At 40.9% G+C, this 23,529-nt stretch overlaps 1 protein-coding gene across 1 annotated transcript; it reads left to right on the forward strand.

The window, feature by feature from the left end:
* The first annotated feature begins 11,421 nt into the window (after positions 1 to 11,421).
* Positions 11,422 to 16,474, forward strand: FZD7 (frizzled class receptor 7). Its single transcript, XM_069068815.1, has one exon. It carries the CDS (start codon positions 12,490 to 12,492, stop codon positions 14,203 to 14,205), a length of 1,716 nt encoding a protein of 571 aa, XP_068924916.1. The 5' UTR covers positions 11,422 to 12,489; the 3' UTR covers positions 14,206 to 16,474.
* The last annotated feature ends 7,055 nt before the right edge of the window (positions 16,475 to 23,529 follow it).

Consider the following 23,529-nt stretch of genomic DNA (forward strand, 5'->3'; position numbering starts at 1 on the left):
AAAGAAAAGAAAATGTCAGTAATTGGGAGATGGAATGGGTATATGAGGAACAAGGCTGGTCACTGGGTCACTCAGTTAGGGCATGGGAGATTGGAGGGGGTGAAGTGTAAGGTGTAATGAGACTGGAAAGGTAGGAAGGGCAAGGATATCCATGAAAGATTTCGAAATGAAATAATAAAATGAGATCATTTGTAAAGTGCCTAACACAGAACCAGGCACACAGTAAGTACCTAATAAATGCTTATTCCCCTGTTTGATTCTGGAGGTGAGAGAGAGTCACTAGAGTTTACTGACTAGGGGGCTGATGTAGTCAGACCTGGGCTTTAAGGAGGATTACTTTGACAGTGAAGTGAATGGAGTGGGGAGCAGGGAGATCAACCACCATACTCTTGCAATAGTCCAGGTGTGAGGTGATGAGGGCCTGCACCAAAGGGGTGATGGTGGTGTCAGAGAAGAGAAGGGGGTATATAAGACAGATGTTATGAAGGTAGAAATGACAGTCCTTGACAACAGATTGGATAGGGGAGGGGGAGCAGTGAGAGAGAATGAGGAGTCTAGAATGACTTCTAGGTTGTGAGTCTGGGTAACTGGGAGGATGGTGGTAGCCTCAACAGTAATAAGAAAGTTAGGAATGAGGGAGAAAGATAATAAATTCAATTTGGGATATGTTGTGTTTAAGATGTCCACGGGAATCTAGTTCAAGATAAATAAACAGTTGGAGATTCTAGACTGGAAGTCAGGAGAAAGAAAGAACCTTTCCCTGGTACCTTTCCTCTGAGATTATATTTTGTATGCCCATTAGAATGTGGACTCCTCAGATCCAGGAGAACATTGTACGATGATAAGCTTTCATAGACTTAGCTCTTCTCAGCAATGCAAGGATCTAGGACAACTCCAAAAGACTCATGATGGAAAATGCCATCCACATCCAGAAAAAAAAAATGGATTCTGAAGGCAGATCGAAACATACTATTTGCTCTCTCTCTCTTGGTTTGTTTTGTTTCTTCTTTCTCATGATTCCTCCCATTGATTCTAATCCTTCTTTACAACATGACTAATGTGAAAATATATTCAATATGAATGTATATGTAGAGTCTATATCAGATGCACCCGTTCTTGGGGAGGGAAATGGGAAGGAGGGGGAGAAAATTTAGAGCAAAATCTTATGGAAGTGAATGTTGAAAACTAAAAATTAATTTTAAAAAAGAATATGAGCTCCTTGGGAGATAGGGAAAGATTTAAAATTTTTTTTTAACTTTGTACTCCCAGCACTTGGCATAGTGCCTAGCACACAGTATTTGATCTTGACATATATGAACTCATTTGATCCTCACAACAACCCCACCAGGTGCCTGCTATCAGTACCACCACCCCCATATTATAGATTAGAAAACTGAGACTGAGAAAATGTAGGTGATTTACCCAAAGTCATACAGTTGCTAAGTGTCTGGGGTGGGATTTGTATCTGGTCAAAGCACATGAAGTCTGAGCCTTGGTTTCTCCCTCTGTAAAATGTAGATAAAAAAAGCATCATCAACTTTACAGGGTTATTACAAGAAACAAATGGAATAATGTATGTCAAACACTGTGGACCTTAACGTACTATATAAATGTGAACAATTACTTATAATTTTATTTTTCTCAGGGCCTCAATTACATTAGTCTGGAGAGCTGTGAGGCAGATGTTTTGGTTGGGTAGACTGGGCTTATTCTAGGTGTTTGGCAATCTCAAGGCAAATGGGAAAACTACAATAAAACAATTATTGCTTTCATTATTCTAACAACATTTTGGCAATTTAAAAAATTCTGCATAGCATAGGAGGCAGTAACAAGGATACGAGGTAATGGCAAATAAACAAACAATAAATACATTCATAGATAAAGAAATAGGTGATGATAGATAGATAGATAGATAGATAGATGGATGGATGGATGGATGGATGATAGATGGATGGATGGATGGATGATAGATAGATAGATAGATAGATAGATAGATAGATAGATAGATAGATAGATGGATGATAGATCGATCTAGAAAATTTTTCAAATGGAAGTTGACCGGTCCAAACCAGTGACCTCAATGTCAACTCCCCTGTTTGTTTTCAAGTTCGTACTGCTTCTCTAAAGGAGGCCATCTGGGGTGGTGAGAAAAGCAATGATTTTGTAGTAAATAGTAGGAAGAGCACTGCATTTGGAGAAGCAAAACCAGAATTTGAACTCATGTCTTCTGCGGGTGTAACCTGGGGACCTCAAGGTTCGAATCTTGGGGCAGGAGCACTGGTCCTAGTCTTGGTCCTGGTCCAGGGCACTGATACAACCCTTTGGGTATATTGTAAAGATGGCTTTAGTTGGCTATGATTCCAATTTTATATGTATGTCCTCTAGGGGACCTGGGATCTAACTGACTTGAAAGTTCTCACCAACAATGTAAATTATACACATCAGAACCCATTCTGTCTTCTTATCCTGTTTTATTCTTGTCCATATCCTCCCAAGTTCTTCACAGAGGTCCATTCAACATGTTAGAAGCCTTCCTCAATTACTCCTGACATTTCAAGGGTACAAGTACAGTACCCTTGGCTCTGGCCATCCACCTGTCATCCTCTGTTCTCATCGTATGACCAGTTCATCTTCTGTTTCTGTCAATTCCCTGATTACATCCTTTATTCTATGTCTTCTTTGCAGTTCTTTGTTGGTTCCCTATTTGCAGCCTGTTCACACCCACCATGCACTTTTCCATTGCCTTCGATATGAGTCTCTTCTTTAATTCTTTGAAAGCAGGGCTATTCCAGGTCATACAACAATGCCAGCAAAAATGTTTGTGCTTAAATGGTGGACTTTTGCCATTATGGGAAGCTTGGGGACAATAAAAGAACTTTGAAATTTCCCAAAAGCCATCAGATACGAGCTTTACCTTTTTCTCAACTGGGCCCAGCTCACTGTCCATTTGTACTATCCCAGATATACATACTTGTTAGGCAAGTATGTATTACATATAATATGGTCAATAGTTGGGAATATGGGCAGACAGATGACTGGGTCCAGATTTTTTAGGGGCATGCCTATGTAACTTTAGAATTCAATGGGAATGTTAAATGATTGCCTACAAAGATCAAGGCAACACCCATCTTGGGCAGTGGGCACTGCAAGATATCCTGTATTACACCCTTTCACCCAAAGATACCAAACTGTTTTGTAAACATTATCTCATTAATTTTCATAACATCCTGGGCAAGTGTAAGGAAGTTAAGGGACTTGTCCCCACTACCTCCAGGAAACCAATAGTGAAAAGCAGGAATGAACTTAGCCTGTAATAACTACATCTGCAACCTAGCTTCTTACTGCTAAATGTTGTATGAGATAGGACTAAGAACATATGTAGCAATTATTACAGGTGGTTTTTCCCTTACAATTTAAGTATACCATGTTTTTAGAAGTAATTTGTCCTAATATACACCAAAATATTTATTGCAGCTCTTTTTGTGATAGCAAAGAATTGGAAACATTTAAGATGTCCATTGACTGAGGAATGGACAAACAAATTGTGGTACATGAATATAACGGAATATTACTGTGCTGTAAGAAATAATAATACACAGAAGCATGGAAAGATATACGTGAACTGATTATGAGTAAAGTTAAGTAGAACCAAGAAAACAATATACACCATGACTACAATAATGTATTTGAAAAGAACAAACAAACACATAATCAAAAGTGAATGTTGCAAAATTTTAAAGATCAAGCTTGGCTTGAAAAAAAGGGATAGGAGAGGACACCTCCAATCCACCCCTTCATGGAGGTGGCAGGTCTACACATGCTGTACATTGCCCACATGTTCAAACTTTTTCAATGTATTGGTTTGTGCTATTTTTTTTTACCTCTTCTGCTTTGTTTTCTCTCTTTCTCTCTCTCAAAATACCATTTATTATATGGAATGGCTTTTGAGGAGGAGAGAGGAAGAAATGCTGGGTGAAACTATAATGAACAAAAGACATTAAAAAGACTTTTTTAAAAAGTATAATTTGCAACCCAATCATACTATCCTTTGAATGTAAATAACAACAGAACTGCCTCACATTCAGCATTGAGTAGTTTTTCCAGCAATGGTGATAAGTCTCAACCAATTCAGTCTTTATCAGTTATTTGGATGAAGTTAGATTCATGGATGACACAAAGTTAAGAGAGGGAGGGCTGATTAGATAACAAAACAAAGATCCCAAAGGATATAGGCAGATTGGAATGGTAGGCCAAATCTATTAGGATGAAATTTGATAGGGATAGATGTGAAACCCTTCATAAGGCTTTTTTAAAATCAGGTATACAAATATAGGATAAGGAAGACCTAACTAGACAGAAAGTTCCATTTAAAAGCCCCTGGAATTTTAGTTGACACCAGGTAATGAGTCGTGTTTGTTATGTGGCTGTCAAAGGCCAATATGATCTTAAATTTCCTTAATAGAAATTATGTCCAGAATGAAGGAGATTATAATCTTGCCATTCTTTGTCTTAGTCACAGGCTATCTTCATGGGATTATGTCCAGTTTTGTGCACCACATTTTAAGAAGAGCATGAACAAGACAGAGCATGTCCAGAAAAGGGTTATTAGAGTGGTAAAAGACCTACAAACCAAGCCATAAAAGTGTCAGTTGAAGGAAGTGAGGATGTTTTGCCTGTAGAAGAGAAGACGTAGGGGGCATTGATGATTGTTGTCTTCAAACATCTGAAGGACTGTGTGACATGGAAGAGGGAGTAGATTTATGTTGCTTGGGCACAGAGAGGAGAGCTATAGCCAATGGGTAAAAGTTGAAGGGAAACTGATCTGGGATCAATATAAGGAAAAACTTTCTAATGATGTTTGCCTAACACTGCATCCAGATCTTCTATCAGGAGGTAGCAAATTCTCCTTTTCTAAGTCATTTTAAAGTAAAAGCTAGATAAATGCTTTTGGGATACTAGATGGCTTCCTAGAATTGTCCAACTCAGATCTGAATAATCTATGAATTATCTCTCACCAGCACTCACCCCTGACTATCTCCTGTGGTCAATTTTATGCCAACCCATGTATGTCTACCAATACCAGAATTAGGGAATTGCCAATCAAACAGATAAAGTGACTGTTGATTCTGACTATATATGCTAAATAAAAAATCATATACACACAAAGGGGTTCACAAAATCTTGATACTTTCTCAGTGTGACTTGTGGACTGCTTAAATCTGCATGCCTCTAACTTTTGACTTTATGACTTTTGAAAGTTTGTTTCAAGGATCTAGATCAGTTCAGGGCCAGTTCTGTGATAGCTTCAGTGTGTGAGATTTCCAGTGTGGAAATTCCTTCCACTAATGCAATGTTTCAAGAATAATGATGTTATTATTATTTGTTCAATTGAATCTAATCTTTAGCCATGAGAAACCAACAGCAACATGAAAACTGCTCATTTCAAAACTTGTATGTTAGGGCTCTATATTTGGTTGAATAGAAGGCATAAAAGGGGACTCTTTTTAAAAAGGAATCTTGTCCCATCTTCCCATCTGAAGTTCTCTACAATCCTGGAATTTTAGCACAGAAAGGGGAGGTGACTATTTTCAAATCTGGCCTGACATCAGGATATAATTAAAACCTGGAACTTGGAAAAAGTAAGTAACATTTGAAATTTTAAAACCACTGAAAAGGGCAGGAATAATGAGTTTTGCAGGAGATAATTAAAAAGTTTTCCACCCATAGCTTTCCTCAGAAGATACCAGTTAATGACTTTAGAGAAAGGTTTTTAAGGGGAGTGCCCTCGGTTTCCTACCCCCCCCCCCAAAAAAAAACCTGGTCTGAACAAAAGAAAAATAAATGGATCTATGATTGAAACAATTTTAAAGGATTCATGCTTCAGGTAAGAGTTGGATCAAAAGACTTCTAAGGATCCTTCCAACTTTGTTTCCAAAATTAAAAAAAGAAATTACTTTCCTAAACAGTACTACATTTATAAGGAAGCTCCTGCATTGTGCCCCTCATTTCTCTCATCCTATTCTGTTTTCCATATAGTTCCACTAAATCTTAGCTTTTAAAAAAAAGAAAAGGAAAAGGGGACAGGAAAAGGGGAAAGGGAAGGGGAAACAGAAGGGGGAAGGGAAGGGAAGAGAAGGGGAGGAGAGGGTTAGGGAAGGGAAGGGAGGAAAGGGGAAGGGAGGGGAGGGGAAGGAAGAGGAGAGAAGGGGAGGAAAGGACACATTTTCCCCCAGTTCAACAACCCTGTGAGGGTAGATTTTTGCCCCTATATTACAATAAGGGAAACTTGAAGAGGTTAATCAATCAATCCCCCCCCACCCCCAGCATTTATTAAGCCCCTATTATCTGCCAGAAATTATGATATTCAATAGGGAAACAAAGACAAAAAGGAAATAGTTCCTGCCCTCTAGGAGTTTATGATTTAATGGGGGGGGGATAACATGTAGTCAGTCTATATAATAATAGTATATATGTGATACATACAAAATGAACACAAGGTTGTTTGGGGACAGAATGAGCAGCTGAGACAAAGGAAAGGGAATCAGCAAAGGTTTCCTATTGGTGGCAGTTGAGTCAAGTCTTCAGACAAACTAAGAATTCTTCCAGGTGGAAATAGAAAGGTAGGACATCCTAGGCATGGAGAACAGACAGTGCAAAGAGCTGGAGAAGAAAGCTAAAGCCTGACATATTCAGAAAAGTAAGCAGGCCAATATGGCTGAACTATTGAATGGATGAAAGGAAATAATGTATAAGAAGGCTAGAGAGAGGAAGGTTGGATCCAAATTCACACAGGTGGCAAGTGTTTGAAATTGGGATTTGAAATTAGGTCTCCTGACTTCCAAATCATTCTGCTACTTCCTTCCATGTTTTAAAAAAAAAGAGTACATTTCCATTACCTTTGGGAAGAATCCAATCAAAACCCACTTTTGAAAAGCCCATGTGACCTCCAGTAAATCATCTTTGCTTCCTTATCTTTTATTGGGGTGGGGGTGAGGGCAGTTAGTGGTTAATTTTCCATATAGGAGGGCAGCTATGTGGCATAGTAGATAGAGCATTGGCCCTGGAGCCAGAAGGATCTGAGTTCAAATCCAGCCTCAGACACTTGACACTAACTATATGACTCTGGGCAAGTCATATAGTTGCCTTGCAAGAAAAAAAAATCCATATAGAATCATTTGTCCATGTCCTCACACTTGAGTTTGATTTTTGCCTCCTCTCTTGCCTGTTTTTGCAAGTCCCCCCCCCAATTTCCTATCCTTATTATTAATATTAGTAAAGAATTTAAAGGATAGAGCTAGCACGGAAGGAGATTCCACATCAAACAAATATGTTTGCGTCATATTTGAGTTATTGTAGTTCATCAGGCCGGTTCTTTTATTTAGTGACAGTGGATGATATTTCTCCCTCAAAACACAAAAAGGACATGTGGTCTGATGAGTAAACATCAAACTTTGATTTAAAAGACATGAAACTTTGATTAAAAAGAAGGGAAGAAGCGTATTTTCTTTATATATACAATATCCTTGAACTAGAAATTGGAGAGAGGAATCCTCAATTTAAAAAAAATTTTTTTACAAATAAAACTATTAGTATTTTCTTTTTTACATCACCTATATTTCCCAGTGATTCCTTCTTCTTTTCCCTTTTCCAGAGAATCATCCCCTATAACAAAGAATTTTTAAAAGGAATGTGTGTGTGGTGGTGGGAGTTCAGCAAAACTAATCTTGATATGGAAAAAGTCCAACATCATATGTAGTGCAATAGAGAAAGGGGAAGTCTTCTTCTCATATCTCTTTTTGGGGGCCACACTTGATCATTATGACTTTGAATCATTCCATTGTTGTGTTGTTACTTTTCATTCCATTTATATTATTCAAGTCATTTTAATTTCTACAAACTATCTATGAGATAACTCTAGTACAAAGTCATCATCCCTAAATACAATGGAGAAGCTGAAACCCGGAAAAGGGAAGTAATGTGGCATATAGTGAGGTAATATGGCATGAATACTCAACTTGGGAGTTAGGAAGACCTAAAAGTGACTCTAGACAAGTCTAGGACTCAGTTTCCTCATCTATAAAGTGAGGAGATTGAACTCAGTGATTTCTAAGGTCCTTTCCAGATCTAAATCTATGATCCAAGGAGACCAAAAGACTGAGCATAAATGAAATATCTTATAAGTGAGGTCATTTGACCAATGAAATAAGTTAGGAACCATCTTAAGATAGTAAAGTCTAACACCTAGTATTATTTCCTAAAAATGACACAGAAAGATAACTATAAACATTATTCCTTTATGGTCAAGGTGTAAATAACAACAACAAAAATCCTCTGAAGATGGAAAAAGAACTGGTCTGAAAACATTCTCCTGGAGAGAAAGGTCTTTAGATTCACTTGTAGGTGTCAAAAAAATTAGAAGTATCCCTCATATAGGCAATGAAGTTATCAGCCTCAAAGTGTAAATTTCTTGCTTTTGGTTTGCCACAACTTTCTGATCATTTAAGCCTCCTTCTTAAGGATGAAGCAACTGTAACAAAAGCTTCATCAACTCTCCATTAACTAAAAATAAGCTTGGTTGGAGGGAAAGGCAAAAGCAGGAGCTTATCTTAAAAAAAAAAAAGCCTAAAATCACTTAGTGTTGAGTTTTGAAGGTGGGTGGAGCAGTTAGAGGAGTGGAACATAAACCCTCCATGATCAATCTGATCATTTTTTTCTTTATGAATATGGAAACTTTCTGATATAGAGTCAGTTCATTATATTATAGCTAGTAGAAAAAAAGTGAACCCTCCAAAACAAGTGTGGACAATTGCCAATGGTAACATGAACAAAAGCAAAGAAGTATTAAACTGATGAAACAACCATCCCACCCACCACCCCCCAAACACACACACACACACACACACACACACACACACACACACAAATGCTTGCTAACTTGATTAGAAAAATCTCCAAAGAGAAATGATAACCTTTGTCAGGAAAATTCTTTATACCACTCATTTCTATAAGAGGAAAAAATTTGCTGCAAAGATGGAAAATAAAAAGTTGCCCCACCTTCTTACGATGAAGAGTAAAGTCAGGATGCCCACTTATACTTTCAGACCCTCAATTTCCTCAATGTAATTATGAGGGAACTGGACTAGATAAGTGATTCTCAAACTTTTTAATCTCATGGTCCCTTTACACTACTACAATACTGAGGACCCCAAAGAGTATATGTGAGTACCTATCAATATTTACCATACTAGACATTAAAACTGACAAGTTTTAAAGCATTTATTAATTCATTATAGTTAATAGTTAAACCCGTTCGATTTTAACACATAAATAACATTTTAATGGAAAATAACTGTATTTCCCCCCCCAAAAAAATTGCTGGCATTAAAAAAAATTTTTTTTGTTGCATTTCTCTTTAATGTTTGGTTCAATAGAAAATAGCTGGATTCTTGTATCTGTTTCTTTATTCCATCTGCTATGATACTTTGCTTTGGTTGAAATATATTAAGAAAGTTCTGCCTTACTCAGATATGTAAGTGGAAAAGGAAGGAGTATTTTAATAGATACATAACATCTTAGTATTATTACGAAGATAGTTTTCACCCAGAAAACCCCCTGAAGAAGACTCTGGGACCTACAGGGGTTTGGGATCACACTTTGCAAACCGCTGAACCCAGACAGTCCCGACAACCGGTACTTTTCCTCTGAGATTGCTTCCTATTTACACTGACTATACCTTGTAGGTACACAGTTACACGTGGTTTGCCTCCTTCTTAAAATGTGAGTTCCTTGAGGTCAGGTGCCCGGGTTTTACCTTTCTTTGCATTCCTCTGTAGCTCAGCCCTGAGCCTGACCCAGTGGAGGCTTTTAAATCTTCTAGATGATAATGATCAAATGGCCTCTAAGATCCCTTCTACGAGCCTCTGAACTAAGCACTAAGGAGGACGCTGGTGGGGTACTCCTGGGGCTGTTGAGCTTATTTTGAGAATCTGTAGGGCTTTCCCCAGAGGCCCCCCTTACCTATTGTATATCTCTCTTGTATATATCTATGTTCCTCCTCTCCCAAAAGCAGTATTTAAGTTTTCAGCTAAACTCAATGCAATTCAGTATAGGGCTTCTTAACCTGGAGACCGTGAACTTTTTATTTTTTGCATTTTGATAACCATTTCAATATCATTGGTTTCTTTTGTCGTCTTATGTATTTTATTTTACGCATTTGACAATATCATTTGAGAAGTGGTCTCTATGTTGCACTAGACTGCGCACACACACACACACACACACACAACACACTCGAGTTTAAGAATTCCTGCATTCCAGGGTCTCCAGGCTTCAACCCTGGAACACGGAGCAGAGAGGATCTCTAAGGAACTAAGGAATATATGCATTCATCATACCCACATTTCTTCGCCTTTTTTCGCAAGCCAATGGTCAAGAAACACTTAATAGGTGCCTTGTGCCAGACCTTGTGTTAAACTCTGGGGATACAAAGAAACGGAAAAAAGACAGTTCCTACTCTCAAGTAGCACACATTCTAAAGGGGGAGACCATACGCAAACAATTACGTACAAACAAGCTATTATTCACGGGATTAATTGGAGATAATCAACAAAGTGAAGGCATTAGAATTAAGGGGGATCGGGAAAAGCTTCCTGTAGCTCTCCCGCCCACTCCTACTGGGGAGCAGGGAGATGGGTCGAGAAACCTATCTTTCTCCCGCCCCAAAGAATGACTTCCCTCAGCCCAGGCCCGCTGGGATAACTCGTGCTCCTCCTAGAGACAAGCGAGGTCCCTCATCTATAGAAAGAGACTTTCTCCTTCCCTCCTCCAAATTCCTCTTTTAAATTTTTTTTTGAAAAAAGTAGAGGGGGAGGACGACGGGAAGGCATTGGTGTTCTCACGTGGTTGGCCTGGTGCAGAGTTTAAAACAGAAAGAAATTCGAATAGGTTTTCTGTTTCCCAAAACGGAGCTTAGTCCCACACTTTAAGAATAGCCCTGGCTAACCAGCCATCCCGCCCGCCTTAGCCCTGAGCCTATTTCAGCGTGACTACGGCCCTTCCACACAAGCCTGACACTTCTTGGAAAAGTCCTTCCAACCCTTTTCTTCTCTGAGACGAATGTTAAACTTCCCCGACATCTTTAAATGGGTATTTAATATTCCTAGAAGGAAAAAGAATCTTTCCATAGAAAGACAAAAGTTGAAACCCAGTTTGCCTTACAGTGAGTCTCTCCCAAAGTGAACAAGGGGTATTAAAAAAAAAAGTTTCTTAAAAGTTTTCTTCCCCCTCCTTCTTCCCCTCCCCTAAGGAATCCGCCCAAAGCGCTCCAGACACAGCCTCCCCTAAACCCTCCCCCGCCCCTTTCGACTTCCGACCAATCAAGAGGAGGCTCCAGAGAAAACAAAGGCTGCCATTGGATTTGTCCGGGCCACTGAGACCCGCCCTCCTGGGTGGTTTGTGAATGGGGTGGGGGGGGCAAAGGAGGCGGGGTTCCTCGGAACACTGAGAGATATACTCTTCCTTTGGGGAGTGCGACGAGTTGGAATTCGTTCCTCCGGACCCCTAGATCCCCTCCTCGGCCCTAGGAGGTGGTGCCTGAAGTCACTGCTGGGACCAAGTGGCAGAAAGGGCCTGGGGGCCGCACGTCGGATTGCCACGCGAGCCCGGGCCAGTGCCACAGAGGGAATCGAAGTGGGGGAGGCCCAAGACGCCCAGTAATTGGATTTCCCAAACTTATTGAACTCTCAGAGGAAAGACGCGGATAAGGCTCGAAGCAGGAATAATCCGTTTAGCAGAAGCTTTGGTCGGAGCCCGTGGGGCCGCGAGCTGAGAGGAGTGGAGCAGGAGACAGAGGCAGGAGAAAAGAGAGGCGAGGCGAGAAGGAGAAGGAGGAGGAGGAGGAGGCGGCTGCAGCAGAGGAGGAGGAGGAGCTGCAGGAGTAGAGGCGGCGGCGGCTGCAGCCTGAGTGAGCCAGTGGCTGCTCCAGCCCCGTGCTTGGCGGGGACAGACTTTGGGCTTTTGAGGGGGGAGGGGGAGAGAGGGAGAAGAGACCGGGAAGGAGGAGGAGATTAAAGGGACCTCGGGAAACTTTCGAACGTAATCGGAGGCGCTTGTTGCTTCTGGACCCAGAAAGACGAACCGTTACCTCCCGGCTTGGCAGGGTGGGGTGGTGGAGGGGAATCTCTCCCCTCCTGGCCCCGGGGAAAGGCAGAAGAGCTTAGGACTGGTGGAGAGGCGATCTCTGGCGCCCGGGTGGCTGACTGCTGTTAGACCTCAGCCTGGGCTGGAAGGGGCACGGCGGCTGCACCCTTGGCTTGACACCTTCCCCCTCAAGCCCGGACCCCTGCCCTCGTTCTCAGCGCCCCGCCTCTAGACTCTCATGTGCGGGGAGCAGCGGCGACGCCTCTCCGGGATCCCCTCCTCGCCTCTCCAGACGCCTAAGCCGGCTTCCTCGAACTCTGGGTGAGGAGCGCGCTACTCCCGTGGCTAGCAATGCTGGGCCTAGGCACAGCCGTCCCCTCCGCCTCGCTAGGCCTGTGCGCCCTAGTGGGCGCCGCGCTGCTGGGCTTGCTGCCGGCGGGTTCGGGGGCGCAGCCTTACCATGGAGAGAAAGGCATCTCGGTGCCGGACCACGGCTTCTGCCAGCCCATCTCCATCCCTCTGTGCACGGACATTGCCTATAACCAGACCATCCTGCCTAACCTGCTGGGCCACACGAACCAGGAGGACGCTGGACTGGAGGTGCACCAGTTCTACCCTCTGGTTAAGGTGCAGTGTTCGCCCGAGCTGCGCTTCTTCCTGTGCTCCATGTACGCTCCCGTGTGCACCGTCTTGGAGCAGGCCATCCCTCCCTGCCGCTCCCTGTGTGAGCGGGCCCGCCAGGGCTGCGAGGCGCTCATGAACAAGTTCGGCTTCCAGTGGCCCGAGCGGCTCCGCTGCGAGAACTTCCCAGTGCACGGCGCGGGTGAGATTTGTGTGGGGCAAAACACTTCGGACAGTGCCGGAGGAGCGGGTGGAGGCCCTACAGCCTACCCCACGGCACCCTACCTGCCGGACCTCCCCTTCACTGCGCAGCCCCAGGTACCCGGACGTCCCTCCTTTCCTTTCTCCTGCCCCCGACAGCTGAAGGTGCCGCCCTACCTGGGCTACCGTTTCCTGGGCGAGCGGGACTGCGGGGCCCCTTGCGAGCCGGGTCGGGCCAACGGGCTCATGTACTTTAAGGAGGAGGAGAGGCGCTTTGCCCGGCTGTGGGTAGGCGTGTGGTCGGTACTGTGCTGTGCTTCCACGCTCTTCACCGTGCTCACCTACTTGGTGGACATGCGGCGCTTCAGCTACCCCGAGCGGCCCATCATCTTCCTGTCCGGCTGCTACTTCATGGTGGCTGTGGCCCACGTGGCCGGCTTCCTTCTGGAGGACCGGGCCGTGTGCGTGGAGCGCTTCTCCGAGGAGGGCTACCGCACGGTGGCGCAGGGCACTAAGAAGGAGGGCTGCACCATCCTCTTCATGGTCCTGTACTTCTTCGGCATGGCCAGTTCCATCTGGTGGGTCATCCTTTCCCTCACCTGGTTCCTGGCGGCGGGGATGAAATGGGGCCACGAGGCCATCGAAGCCAACTCGCAGTACTTCCATCTGGCCGCCTGGGCAGTCCCCGCCGTGAAGACCATCACCATTTTGGCCATGGGGCAGGTGGATGGAGACCTGCTGAGTGGGGTGTGCTACGTGGGCCTGTCCAGCGTGGATGCGCTGCGGGGCTTTGTGCTGGCCCCTCTCTTCGTCTACCTCTTCATCGGCACCTCTTTCCTACTGGCCGGCTTCGTGTCCCTCTTCCGAATCCGCACCATCATGAAACACGATGGCACCAAGACTGAGAAGCTGGAGAAGCTCATGGTGCGCATTGGGGTCTTCAGCGTGCTCTATACGGTGCCAGCCACTATTGTCCTGGCCTGTTACTTCTACGAGCAGGCATTCCGGGAGCACTGGGAGCGCACCTGGCTGCTGCAGACTTGTAAAAGCTATGCCGTGCCCTGTCCCCCAGGTCACTTCCCCCCTATGAGCCCTGACTTTACGGTCTTCATGATCAAGTACTTAATGACCATGATCGTGGGCATCACCACCGGCTTCTGGATCTGGTCAGGCAAGACCCTGCAGTCGTGGCGTCGCTTTTATCACAGACTCAGTCACAGCAGCAAAGGGGAGACTGCGGTATGAAGCGGTCCCCCTCTGCCCTCCTCTCCACTCTCCCACCCCCACTAAACCCGCTGCTGGGTGGAGGAGACCCTGGGGAAAGAACTTTTCAAATTCTGGGTTTTTTTGTTTTGTTTTGAACTGCCTCCCCTCCTTCCCTTCACCAAAGAACATTCTGTAGTCTTCGTTGCAGAGTCTGGCAGAGGGGTGGGTTGAACTAGGGAGTCTTGAATGTAAAGACCTTTAGGTTGGGGGGAGGGGCGGGAAAGATTCTGGATACAGACTTCCACGAGAATAATAATAATTTAAAAATCATTTAAAGGTACAGTAGGACATTGGTCCGGCAAATAAAATTATGAAGAACAGATTCTGAAGGCTTCCCCCTCTCAGGGGGCTGAACTCTGGGGCAGTACTGTTTGGCTCTCTGCTCCAAGGAAAGTTGCTTGTCTAACTCCTGTGGTGCCCGGGTGAAAGGTAAAGCTGTGTCTGCTGCGGCTTTGTTGGGAGAAGGGAGGACCCCATGCAGTGTCCTTGTCAAGCAGTGGTCAAACCATAATCTCTTTTCACTGGGGCCAAACTGGAGCCCAGATGGGTTAATTTCCAGGGTCAGACATTAGTCTCTTCTATCCAATTCCCCCTCCCCCTTCCCCTACTTCTGTTTCACCCCCTTAGTCCTTTCAAGTCCTGTAAAATAAGCATTTGAAAATCTTGAGAGGCAATAATTTTAAATCCTATTATATATGTTAAAGAACTGGGTAGAGTTCCTAAAAAGAGCCAGGCTGCTCTGGATGCCTCAGCTGTAACTTTTCTAAGATAAGTAGTGGCTTTTGCTTCCTGTCTTCCCCAAATCCCCACTTTTAAATTGTTTTGGTAGGACATGGGGTATTTAATAATGTTCTATATATTGAAAGGTAACAAGTCACAACACTTCTTTTCACAGCCAGAATGCTGCTTTAAAAAAAAAAAAAAACTCCTTGTCTTTGTTACCAGACACAAAAGAGGAAACAAAAAACTGTCTGAGTGGAAAGATATAACTGAAAAGGGCAACTTTCATAGGCAAAGTAGTCCCCCTAAAAATCAGAGATTTCCCCTTGGATGGTAATTTAGTATAGATGATCATTTCCTTTGTGAAAAAAAGTAAAAAACAACATATTTTCATACTCCCATTTAATCTTAAATTTCTGGTTTAACTAAAGGAAGCCGAAGGGCAGGGTTGGGTTTTTTTTGTTGTTGTTGTTACCCTATTTGTTTTAAACTGGGATTTTAATTTAGAACACCTGACATAGCAAGCTCTGCTAAAATGTTCAGAGAAATCCCTCCCTTTATATCCCTTCTCCTTATAAGCCTGTATTTAGTCTTTCTTTTTCTATTTGAACCTTTCTAGATGAAAGGAAAAGCATAATGCCTTGAGACCTGTGATAAAGGAAAAGTTTAAACCATAAAGAACCATTTTGTCCTGGTTTTTTTTTTAGTCCCATCCATAAATCTGTTTTTAAAACATGTGTATGCTGACCCTGAGACTTTTATTTTTGTGGGGGATTGTAATCTGGAAAGATGAGAGCACTGTTAAAGTGATCAAGATTAATCTCTTCTAAGACCAAAAGAGGAAAGTTCATATTGTGGGCCCCATTTTTTTAGGAAAAGTGATTAAAAGGTAAACTTCAAAGTAATTCCACAGTTCTTTTGAAATGTACTAGATGACTTAAGTTTATTAATCTTAAATCATGTTCCTTTTTTTTTTTATCTTGGAGTAGAACATGAATTCTATTGCAAAGTTTCCTGGAGTAGAACTTTCATGGTTTTTGCCTAATTACTGATTTTACAGAGAACCCCTGAATAGCCTTTCCTTCTTCTTCATTGTTGGACACTGCCTTCCTATCCTACTCTCCACAATGTTTCCTAACAGTAATCATGTAGAGGATACTGTCACTACTTGGAAACTAACTTTATATATGAAGTGCTGGAGAGTAAAGCTGCCATATTAATTAAAGGGAGGAAAAATTCACATTCTAGCCCTTAGAATCTCCAAATCAAATCCTTACAGAGCATTAGTAGCTCAAACTGTGGCATCATTTGTGTTGTCTCTCTCGAGTGCATGTGAAAAATTGTAAGATAGAAGAGACAATTGCAGTATGTATATTTTGTAAATCTCCCATTTTTGTAAGAAGATATATATTGTATTTATACATTTTTACTTTGGATTTTTTGGTTTTTGCCTCTGAAAATCTATAAATGAGGCCCCCACTTTACCACATGTACAGATCACAAATAAATTTTTTAAAAAAAACATAAATCTGAATGCTTATTTGGTTTTGTGTTCTTTTATGTTGTGATAAAAGAAGGTAAAATCCAAAAATAAGTCTTTAGTAGATATATTAGATATATTTAGTGTATATTATTAGCTATATTTAATATATATATATATGTGGTATAAGCAGGAAGAAGGGTAGTTTGTTTTAAAAAAGGGGGAACATTGGTATAAACCAGTTTTCAAGTTCCCTGGTTGTAATCTTATTTGGCTTTTAAAAATCTCAAAACAAGCCTTTTTCATGGTTTAGACATATTTAAATGGCATAATAGTACACTAGCAATAGCCTTTTAAAGAAGGGTAATAAAAACCTTTTTTCCCCCAGAAAGAATCAAATTTGGAGAATATTTGAAAGATTTCTTTGGTATACAAATTTATGGTTTTTCAGTGATATTTTAACTAGTTGGGTTTTTTTTTTCTGCTTAGTCTTCAGTAGTATAAAGTATGTCATCTAAATTTTCATAATGTAAAGTTTATGTGAAAACAAGCCACTTTCCATGCAGGTGGTCAGGGTGTTTTCATCATAGCTTTCATGTGATGCTTTATAGGTTAAAGCATAGCACCTTCCTTACTCTCTACTTTTCAGGATTGTTGTGAAAGGGGAAATAGCTTCTGCTACATAAATGTGAGGTGGTATTATTATTACCACCTTCTAGTTAGGTAAACTGAGACAGGTCAAGTGATTCCTGTGGGGGCAGGGAGTCAGCAGCTCAACCAGGAATAGAATAAACTTCTGACCCCAGGGGAGCCTCATAAGTCACCAAAGTCATTCTTTCCCCTTGCAGGGGAGCCTAACTTTGGAACCAGCTTCCAAGATGATTTGACAGAGAAAGCTGCATGGTTTAAATAATCTGATATTTAAACAGAAACAAGGGACAAATGATGAAGGCAATCCAGGGTGTTTTTTTTGGTCCTGCCTATTTCAGCGTTAAACCAACTCGACTCTCCTCTAGTTCTCCCCCTCCCCCTTTCCTTTTTGAAAGGAAGGGATCCTGTTTGCTCTCTCTTAACAACTGTGGTTTTCTTTGTTTTTTGTGTACTATATCAACTGGTTCCAAAATATGATTTTTTTTTTACTCTTAGAAATTGGGTCTTCCTCTGTTTCCTCACACAAACACTATAAACTTATTAAATAAATCTGTTTGTTTTTTAAAACAGCCAAACCCATTCATTGCTAGTGGGAATCTCTCCACAAAAGGAAGACAAGACAGTAGGGACAGATTTTTCTTTCTTCACCTCTCTGAAGGAGAGAGCTCTGCATTTGAGAGCAGGATATCTTCCCTTTAGGATCCTCTTGGGTTTTGAGCATTGCAATGAGTGTGAAGTCATTTTAACCTGTGAAGATTTCTGCATCAAGGAAGAAACACAACTTCAATTCTCCTAAGGATTGTCTGGGGTTTTTTTTTTTCTCATAAAGTGACACCTTTTATGTTAAGACACACATTCCACTGAACACTCAAACTAATGCCTGCTGTTAAGAGTGTTTGTTTTTAGTGGGGGTGGAAGGGTCCCAATAGGGCTTTTTGATTCACAAATTAAGTGCTGAAGGACTTAGTCCCTTCTATTTAGAGAACTGTGACTTTGCTTCTGTAAATTTGTCTCCTGTTTTATTAGCAGTTACAGCTCTTTCAGGGCCATGAAAGGCTGAGAAATGCTTGGTGTTTTGTCTTGGTCCTGACTGAATATTTTCTGTCTTACTGTACTGCCTGGGTAAATTACTACCTGCTTTCTCAAAGACAAAGAATGTTCCGTCCTAAAGGTGTCCGGGCATATTTTTGCCCCTGTTGCCATCCATGCATACCAGGGTGACTTTTCTTACAGTTGGATTCTTACCCAAGAATGTTTGAATGTTCTGTATTTTTTCTTCAGAAGGATTTTGTCAGAAAATGGGTAAAGGAGAACTTAGTATTTTGTGAAAGGGCTCCTTAGTACAGCTAAAGAAAAAAAATTGGCAAGGGTCTGGCGTTAATCCCTAGGTAAGGAATAGAAACACTTGTGAAAATAAATTTTCATCACTTTTATAAAACAAAAACTTGCTACACACAAACATACCTCCAATACGACTTTTAAGCCAGCTTTGTGAGAAGTATATTTTTAAAAAAGTCCTTGCAAACCACATTGTCTTCAAAAGCAGAAATGTGTGGAATGTATGTGAATATAGATGGGAGATGTCAGAAATTCAGGTTGGTAGGAATGAATGAACACAGCAGCTGTAAGATTGTGTCCTGTAACTTCATTGGGTAAAGCTGTCAACTCTCCCATCTTTAATTTCACGCAGGTGGCTATTTATAGATGGTATATTTATGTAAGCATATACTGAGTGTGAAACAGTCTTGGGGACTCAGACACTCATAGGAGGGACCCCTGAAAAAACTCCACAAAAACCTTCATCACTCATTTTCATAAGCAAATATCCTAATTATCTGTTTGCTTTTTAGTGAAATCACATATGTTGCAGTGTAGAAAGTCTGAGTATGAAAGGCAAATTCTGTGCATGTAAATGGCAGAATCACCATCAGCAAAACTCTTGGTACTAAGGAACAACTGAAAAGAATGCGGTGGCATTCAGGGTTTACACTTACGACTATGAATAAAGTTAGTTTTTCCTTATATGTAGCTAAGTATATTAAAATAGAATATGACCAGTCAGGACCATGATTGATTTATGTTGTGAAAAAAAGAGAAAGCTTGACCAAAATGTAAGTTTCTATCTAGCAAGATCACATTTCTCAGAAGCAGCAAGCCCCTGAAATTTAAGAGCTAATATTTAAAATGACTTGGGTTAACTATTCATTTGTGAATTATTTTTAGAAAAAAATTTAAACAAGTTAATTTTGTTTCTCCAACTGCCTTCACACTCTTGTCACATTATTATTTCTAATTTCAATATTAGTCTAAACCAGTAGTTCTTAATCCTTTTTTCCTCCACAGACCTCTTTGGCAGTCTTCTGTGTAGGCTTCTATGGACCCCTCCTCAGAATGTTTTTAGATGTATACAATGAAATACATAATATTACAAAAGAAACAAATTACATTGAAATACAATTATCTTTTAAAAAAATTTTTAAGTTCATGAACTCCCTGGTCTAAACAAATAATTAGTAAGATCAAACTGTTGCTGTTATAAAAATAATATATTTGGCTCTGTGGTGCTGTACATTTGGGGGTTGCCCATTCTATTGGATTTTCAACCAAACCATTCCCCTCTGGCTTGGATAAATCAGGAATTAAATATGTAGAATATGTTTAAAGTTGTATTCAGTTTTGCTAATATTTGCTTTGACTCCTACCTAAACACTGCTTTCAAAATTCCTACCCAATAGTAAATCTTTTCTAATACCAAACAGGTTTGGCTTTGTTTTTTAATTCATTTCTTCTTTTACCAAAGTCAAAATCAGTCACTATGGTTAATTTGGGATTTCCTTTCATTTTGATGAGCAATAGATTCTTGCTTAATAAGGTCGGTGAAGACCTCATCTGAAACAGCCTTTCTGTATCTTAAATAATAGGACAGAGATCTCTGTTTACCTAAACCAGGGGTGGAGAACCTGCAGCCTCACCTGTGGCCTTCCAAGTTCTCAAGTTCAGCCCTTTGACTGAATCCAATTTGTTCTGTGAAGTTTGGATTCAGTCAAAAGGAATCATTTGAGGACCTAGAGGGCCACATATGGCCTCAAGGCCGTAGGTCTCCCCACCCTGATCCTAAACCAAAGTAGATGCTATTAACAATAGCTTACATTTACAAAAATGCTTGTATTTTATCCCCACAACCACTCCATGACATTAGCAGCACAGGTATTAAGAATAGTTAGCATTTAGATAGCCTTGTAAAGCTTCCAAAGCATTTTGCACATATTATCTCATTCAAGTCCATTATATAGAAGTAAAGTGACCTGTCTAGGATCACACAATTACTAAGTTTTGAACTCAGTTCTTTCTGACTCCAAGTCCAGTACTCTAAACCCTTTTCCACCTAGCTGATTGATTTTTTTAATGACTACTATTCTTTTTAAATTACTTGGGTCTGACACCTTGCTCTGCAGTTTGCTATGTGTGTGACCTTGGACAAGTCACTTTAACATCTCTAAGCCTCAGTTTCCTCATCTGTAATATGATAGATTTGGATTAGATTTTGGTTTCCTTCCTAAAGAAATGTTCTATTGATGCTCTTTTTTTTTTTTTACATCACTAACACTTCCCCAGACTTTTCCTCAATCTATAGAACCTTCCTTTGTAACAAATAAGTATATATATAAAAAAACCCAACATTGGTGTTGATACGGCTCATTCTATACTGTTAGCCCACCACCTGGAACAGCTAGGTGGTGTAAGTAGATAGAGTACCATGCCTAGAGTCAGGAAGAAATACTCATACTATCTGCCTCGAATGGTGGTTGTGAGGGAAATACGTTGTAAATGACAGTATGTTATTTTTGTAATGAGAGTTATTACACCAAAAAATCCTAGTTTTTTTTTTTCATGGGGGGGAATTGAAGGAGTATGTCATAGACAAATAGGACTGGTAGGTGGCACAGTGGATAGAGTGCTAAGCCTGGAGTCAGGAAGACTAATTTTCCAGAGTTCAAATCTAGCCTCAGACACTTACTAGTTGTGTGACCCAAGACCAGTCATTTAACTCCATTTGCTTCAGTCTCCTCATCTGTAAAATGAGCTAGAGAAGGAGATGGCAAACGAGTCCAGTACTTTTGCCAAGAAAACCTAAATGGGGTCATGAAGAGCTGGACACTACTGGAAAGTGACTAAACAACTTGTACAAATAATTACCTTTTTGCCCAAGTATCAGCCTTGAGTCAATAATGACATCTCTTTGAAAGGGGAAAAATAGATATATGGGTATATATTAAAAATAATACATTTTCCACATTCAGCTTTTACACAAGCCAGATTTGGGAGGTGGGATATGGAAGAAATAGCAGCCTCTGGGTCTCATCCACAAAATAAGGGGGTTTGTCAAAATATTCTCTGAGGTCCTTTATTTTTTTTGAGGGCAATTGGGATTAAGCGACTTGCCCAAGGTCACACAGCTAGTTTTTTTATGTTAAGTGTCTGAGGCCAGATTTGAACCCAGTTCCTCCTGACTCCAGGGCCAGTGCTGTGTTCACTGCACCACCTAGCCACCCCGATCCTTTTTTTTTTTTTTAAAGAACTTTTGGTGATTGTTTTATATACTAGGTACATTCCCTAGTGTACCCATCCTCCTTTGCCCTTCCAGAGTCATCTCTTCTAACACATAATAAAGAGGGTAGGGGATATTTTCCAACAAAACTAACCAGAACATTGGGAAAAGTCTCACAGTATCTGTAAAATTTAACCATAATCCCCCACTTCTTCAAAGAAAGGAGGGAACAGCCTTCTCATATTTCTTTTTAAGGGACCAATCACTTTTGTTTTTATGATTGCCTAGATTTTCCCCTACATCCTGGCTTCCCTTCCTAGAGAGCCATTCCTCATAACAAAGATGTTTCTAAGAGGAAAAAAAGAAAAAGAGAAAAATAATTAGTAAAGCTAATTAATACAGAGGGAAAAAATCTGACAATACCTACAATCCTCCACAACCCATTTGTTCTTTTCTACCTCTACAGAATAGATGCAAAGGGGAAGGTTTCTTCTCATATCTCTTCTTTGGGGTTCCTCATTCATAACTTTCCCTTCATTTTTTATTGTTTTATTGTTGCTATTCTTTGTATTTACACTGTTGTCATCATTGGGCACATTCTTTTTCAGTCTTCATCAGTTCATATAAGTCTTTTTAAGCTTCTCTGTGTTAATCATATTCATAGTTTCTCATAGCATGGTAATGCTTCATTGTGTTCATGTACCACAACTTGATTATTTCTCAGTCTATGAAACCCCGTATTACACTGACTGTTGGAATGATATAGCAGAAGCAATCTTACCAGTTCACTTTAGGCTTGACCTGTAAAATCTCTGAACACAGGCAGTCAACTGTGTGGATTGGGCTGAAAATCTTTAGGCTAAAATGATTCTTTTTCATGTTTACAGAGTGTCTTTTAGCCAGGATCCTAGAGTGCTTTACAAATATTAATGGATAACGTTATCTTCAATCACATTTTTCAGATAGGGAACCTGGGGTCTAGAGGTTAAGTGAGGTTCTCATTGTGCACACAGGTAATCATTGTTCAGGTCATGATAGGGTCCACATCTCCTGTCTCCGAACCCAGGGCTTTTGGAGCCTTACTTTGAGATATGGTAAGACCTAACATTAGAACTGAACCTAGGCAGCCAGACTGAAATAGTTGCTAATTTCCATTAGCTTTTAATGTTTGAACACATTCTTAACAGGATTCCTAAGGGATTTAAAGATTTTTTTTTGAGGTCTTATCAATTTCTACTTTACTGCATTCTTCTGGATTTAATCCACATCTATCAGAATGTATGAAAATTGCCACCTAATTAATTTTAGTAGTATAACCAGTTGACAAGAGAATTTTCCATGTTATTCCCCAATATTCTTTTAATTATAACCAGAAGTCACATTCTCCTAAATTCTGAAGGATTAGAGAGAGCTTGCCTTTTTATTGTTTTCTACTATATTCCAGGGGGCAACTAGGTAGGGCAGTGTATAGAGTACTGGGTCTGAAGTCAGGAAAACCTGAGTTCAAATCTGGCCTCAGATGCTCATTAGCTGTGTGACCCTAGACAAGTCACTTAACCTGTTTGCCTCAGTTTCCTTATCTGTAAAAAGGAAATAGCAAACCATTCTAGTATCTTTGCCAAGAAAACCCAAAGAAAGTGGGGGGTTATGAGTCAAATACAACTGAAATAACTGAATAGTAACAACACTATATGCCAGGCATGCTGCTAAAGATATTTAGAAAGAAAGAAAAAAAATCCTAGCACTTCTATGTCTGTTCTATTTCCTATTTGGGGCTAGAACTTTCTGAAGGAATAGTCTCTAGATATACAAAGTATGATTTTTAAAAGAATCATCCTCTGCCCTGAAGGCCTTCTCTCTCGCAGGAGGGTCTCTTTCCTGCTAAATCACAGTACTGAACAAG

The sequence above is a fragment of the Petaurus breviceps genome, unplaced genomic scaffold, assembly GCF_028583685.1.
Source record: "Petaurus breviceps papuanus isolate PSGF00001 unplaced genomic scaffold, PetGlider_PUasm1.0 90769, whole genome shotgun sequence".
NCBI lineage: Eukaryota > Metazoa > Chordata > Mammalia > Diprotodontia > Petauridae > Petaurus > Petaurus breviceps.

Coding starts and splice junctions, on each gene's coding strand:
- FZD7 (XM_069068815.1), top strand. CDS start 12,490: ATGCTGGGCCTAGGCACAGCCGTCCCCTCCGCCTCGCTAGGCCTGTGC.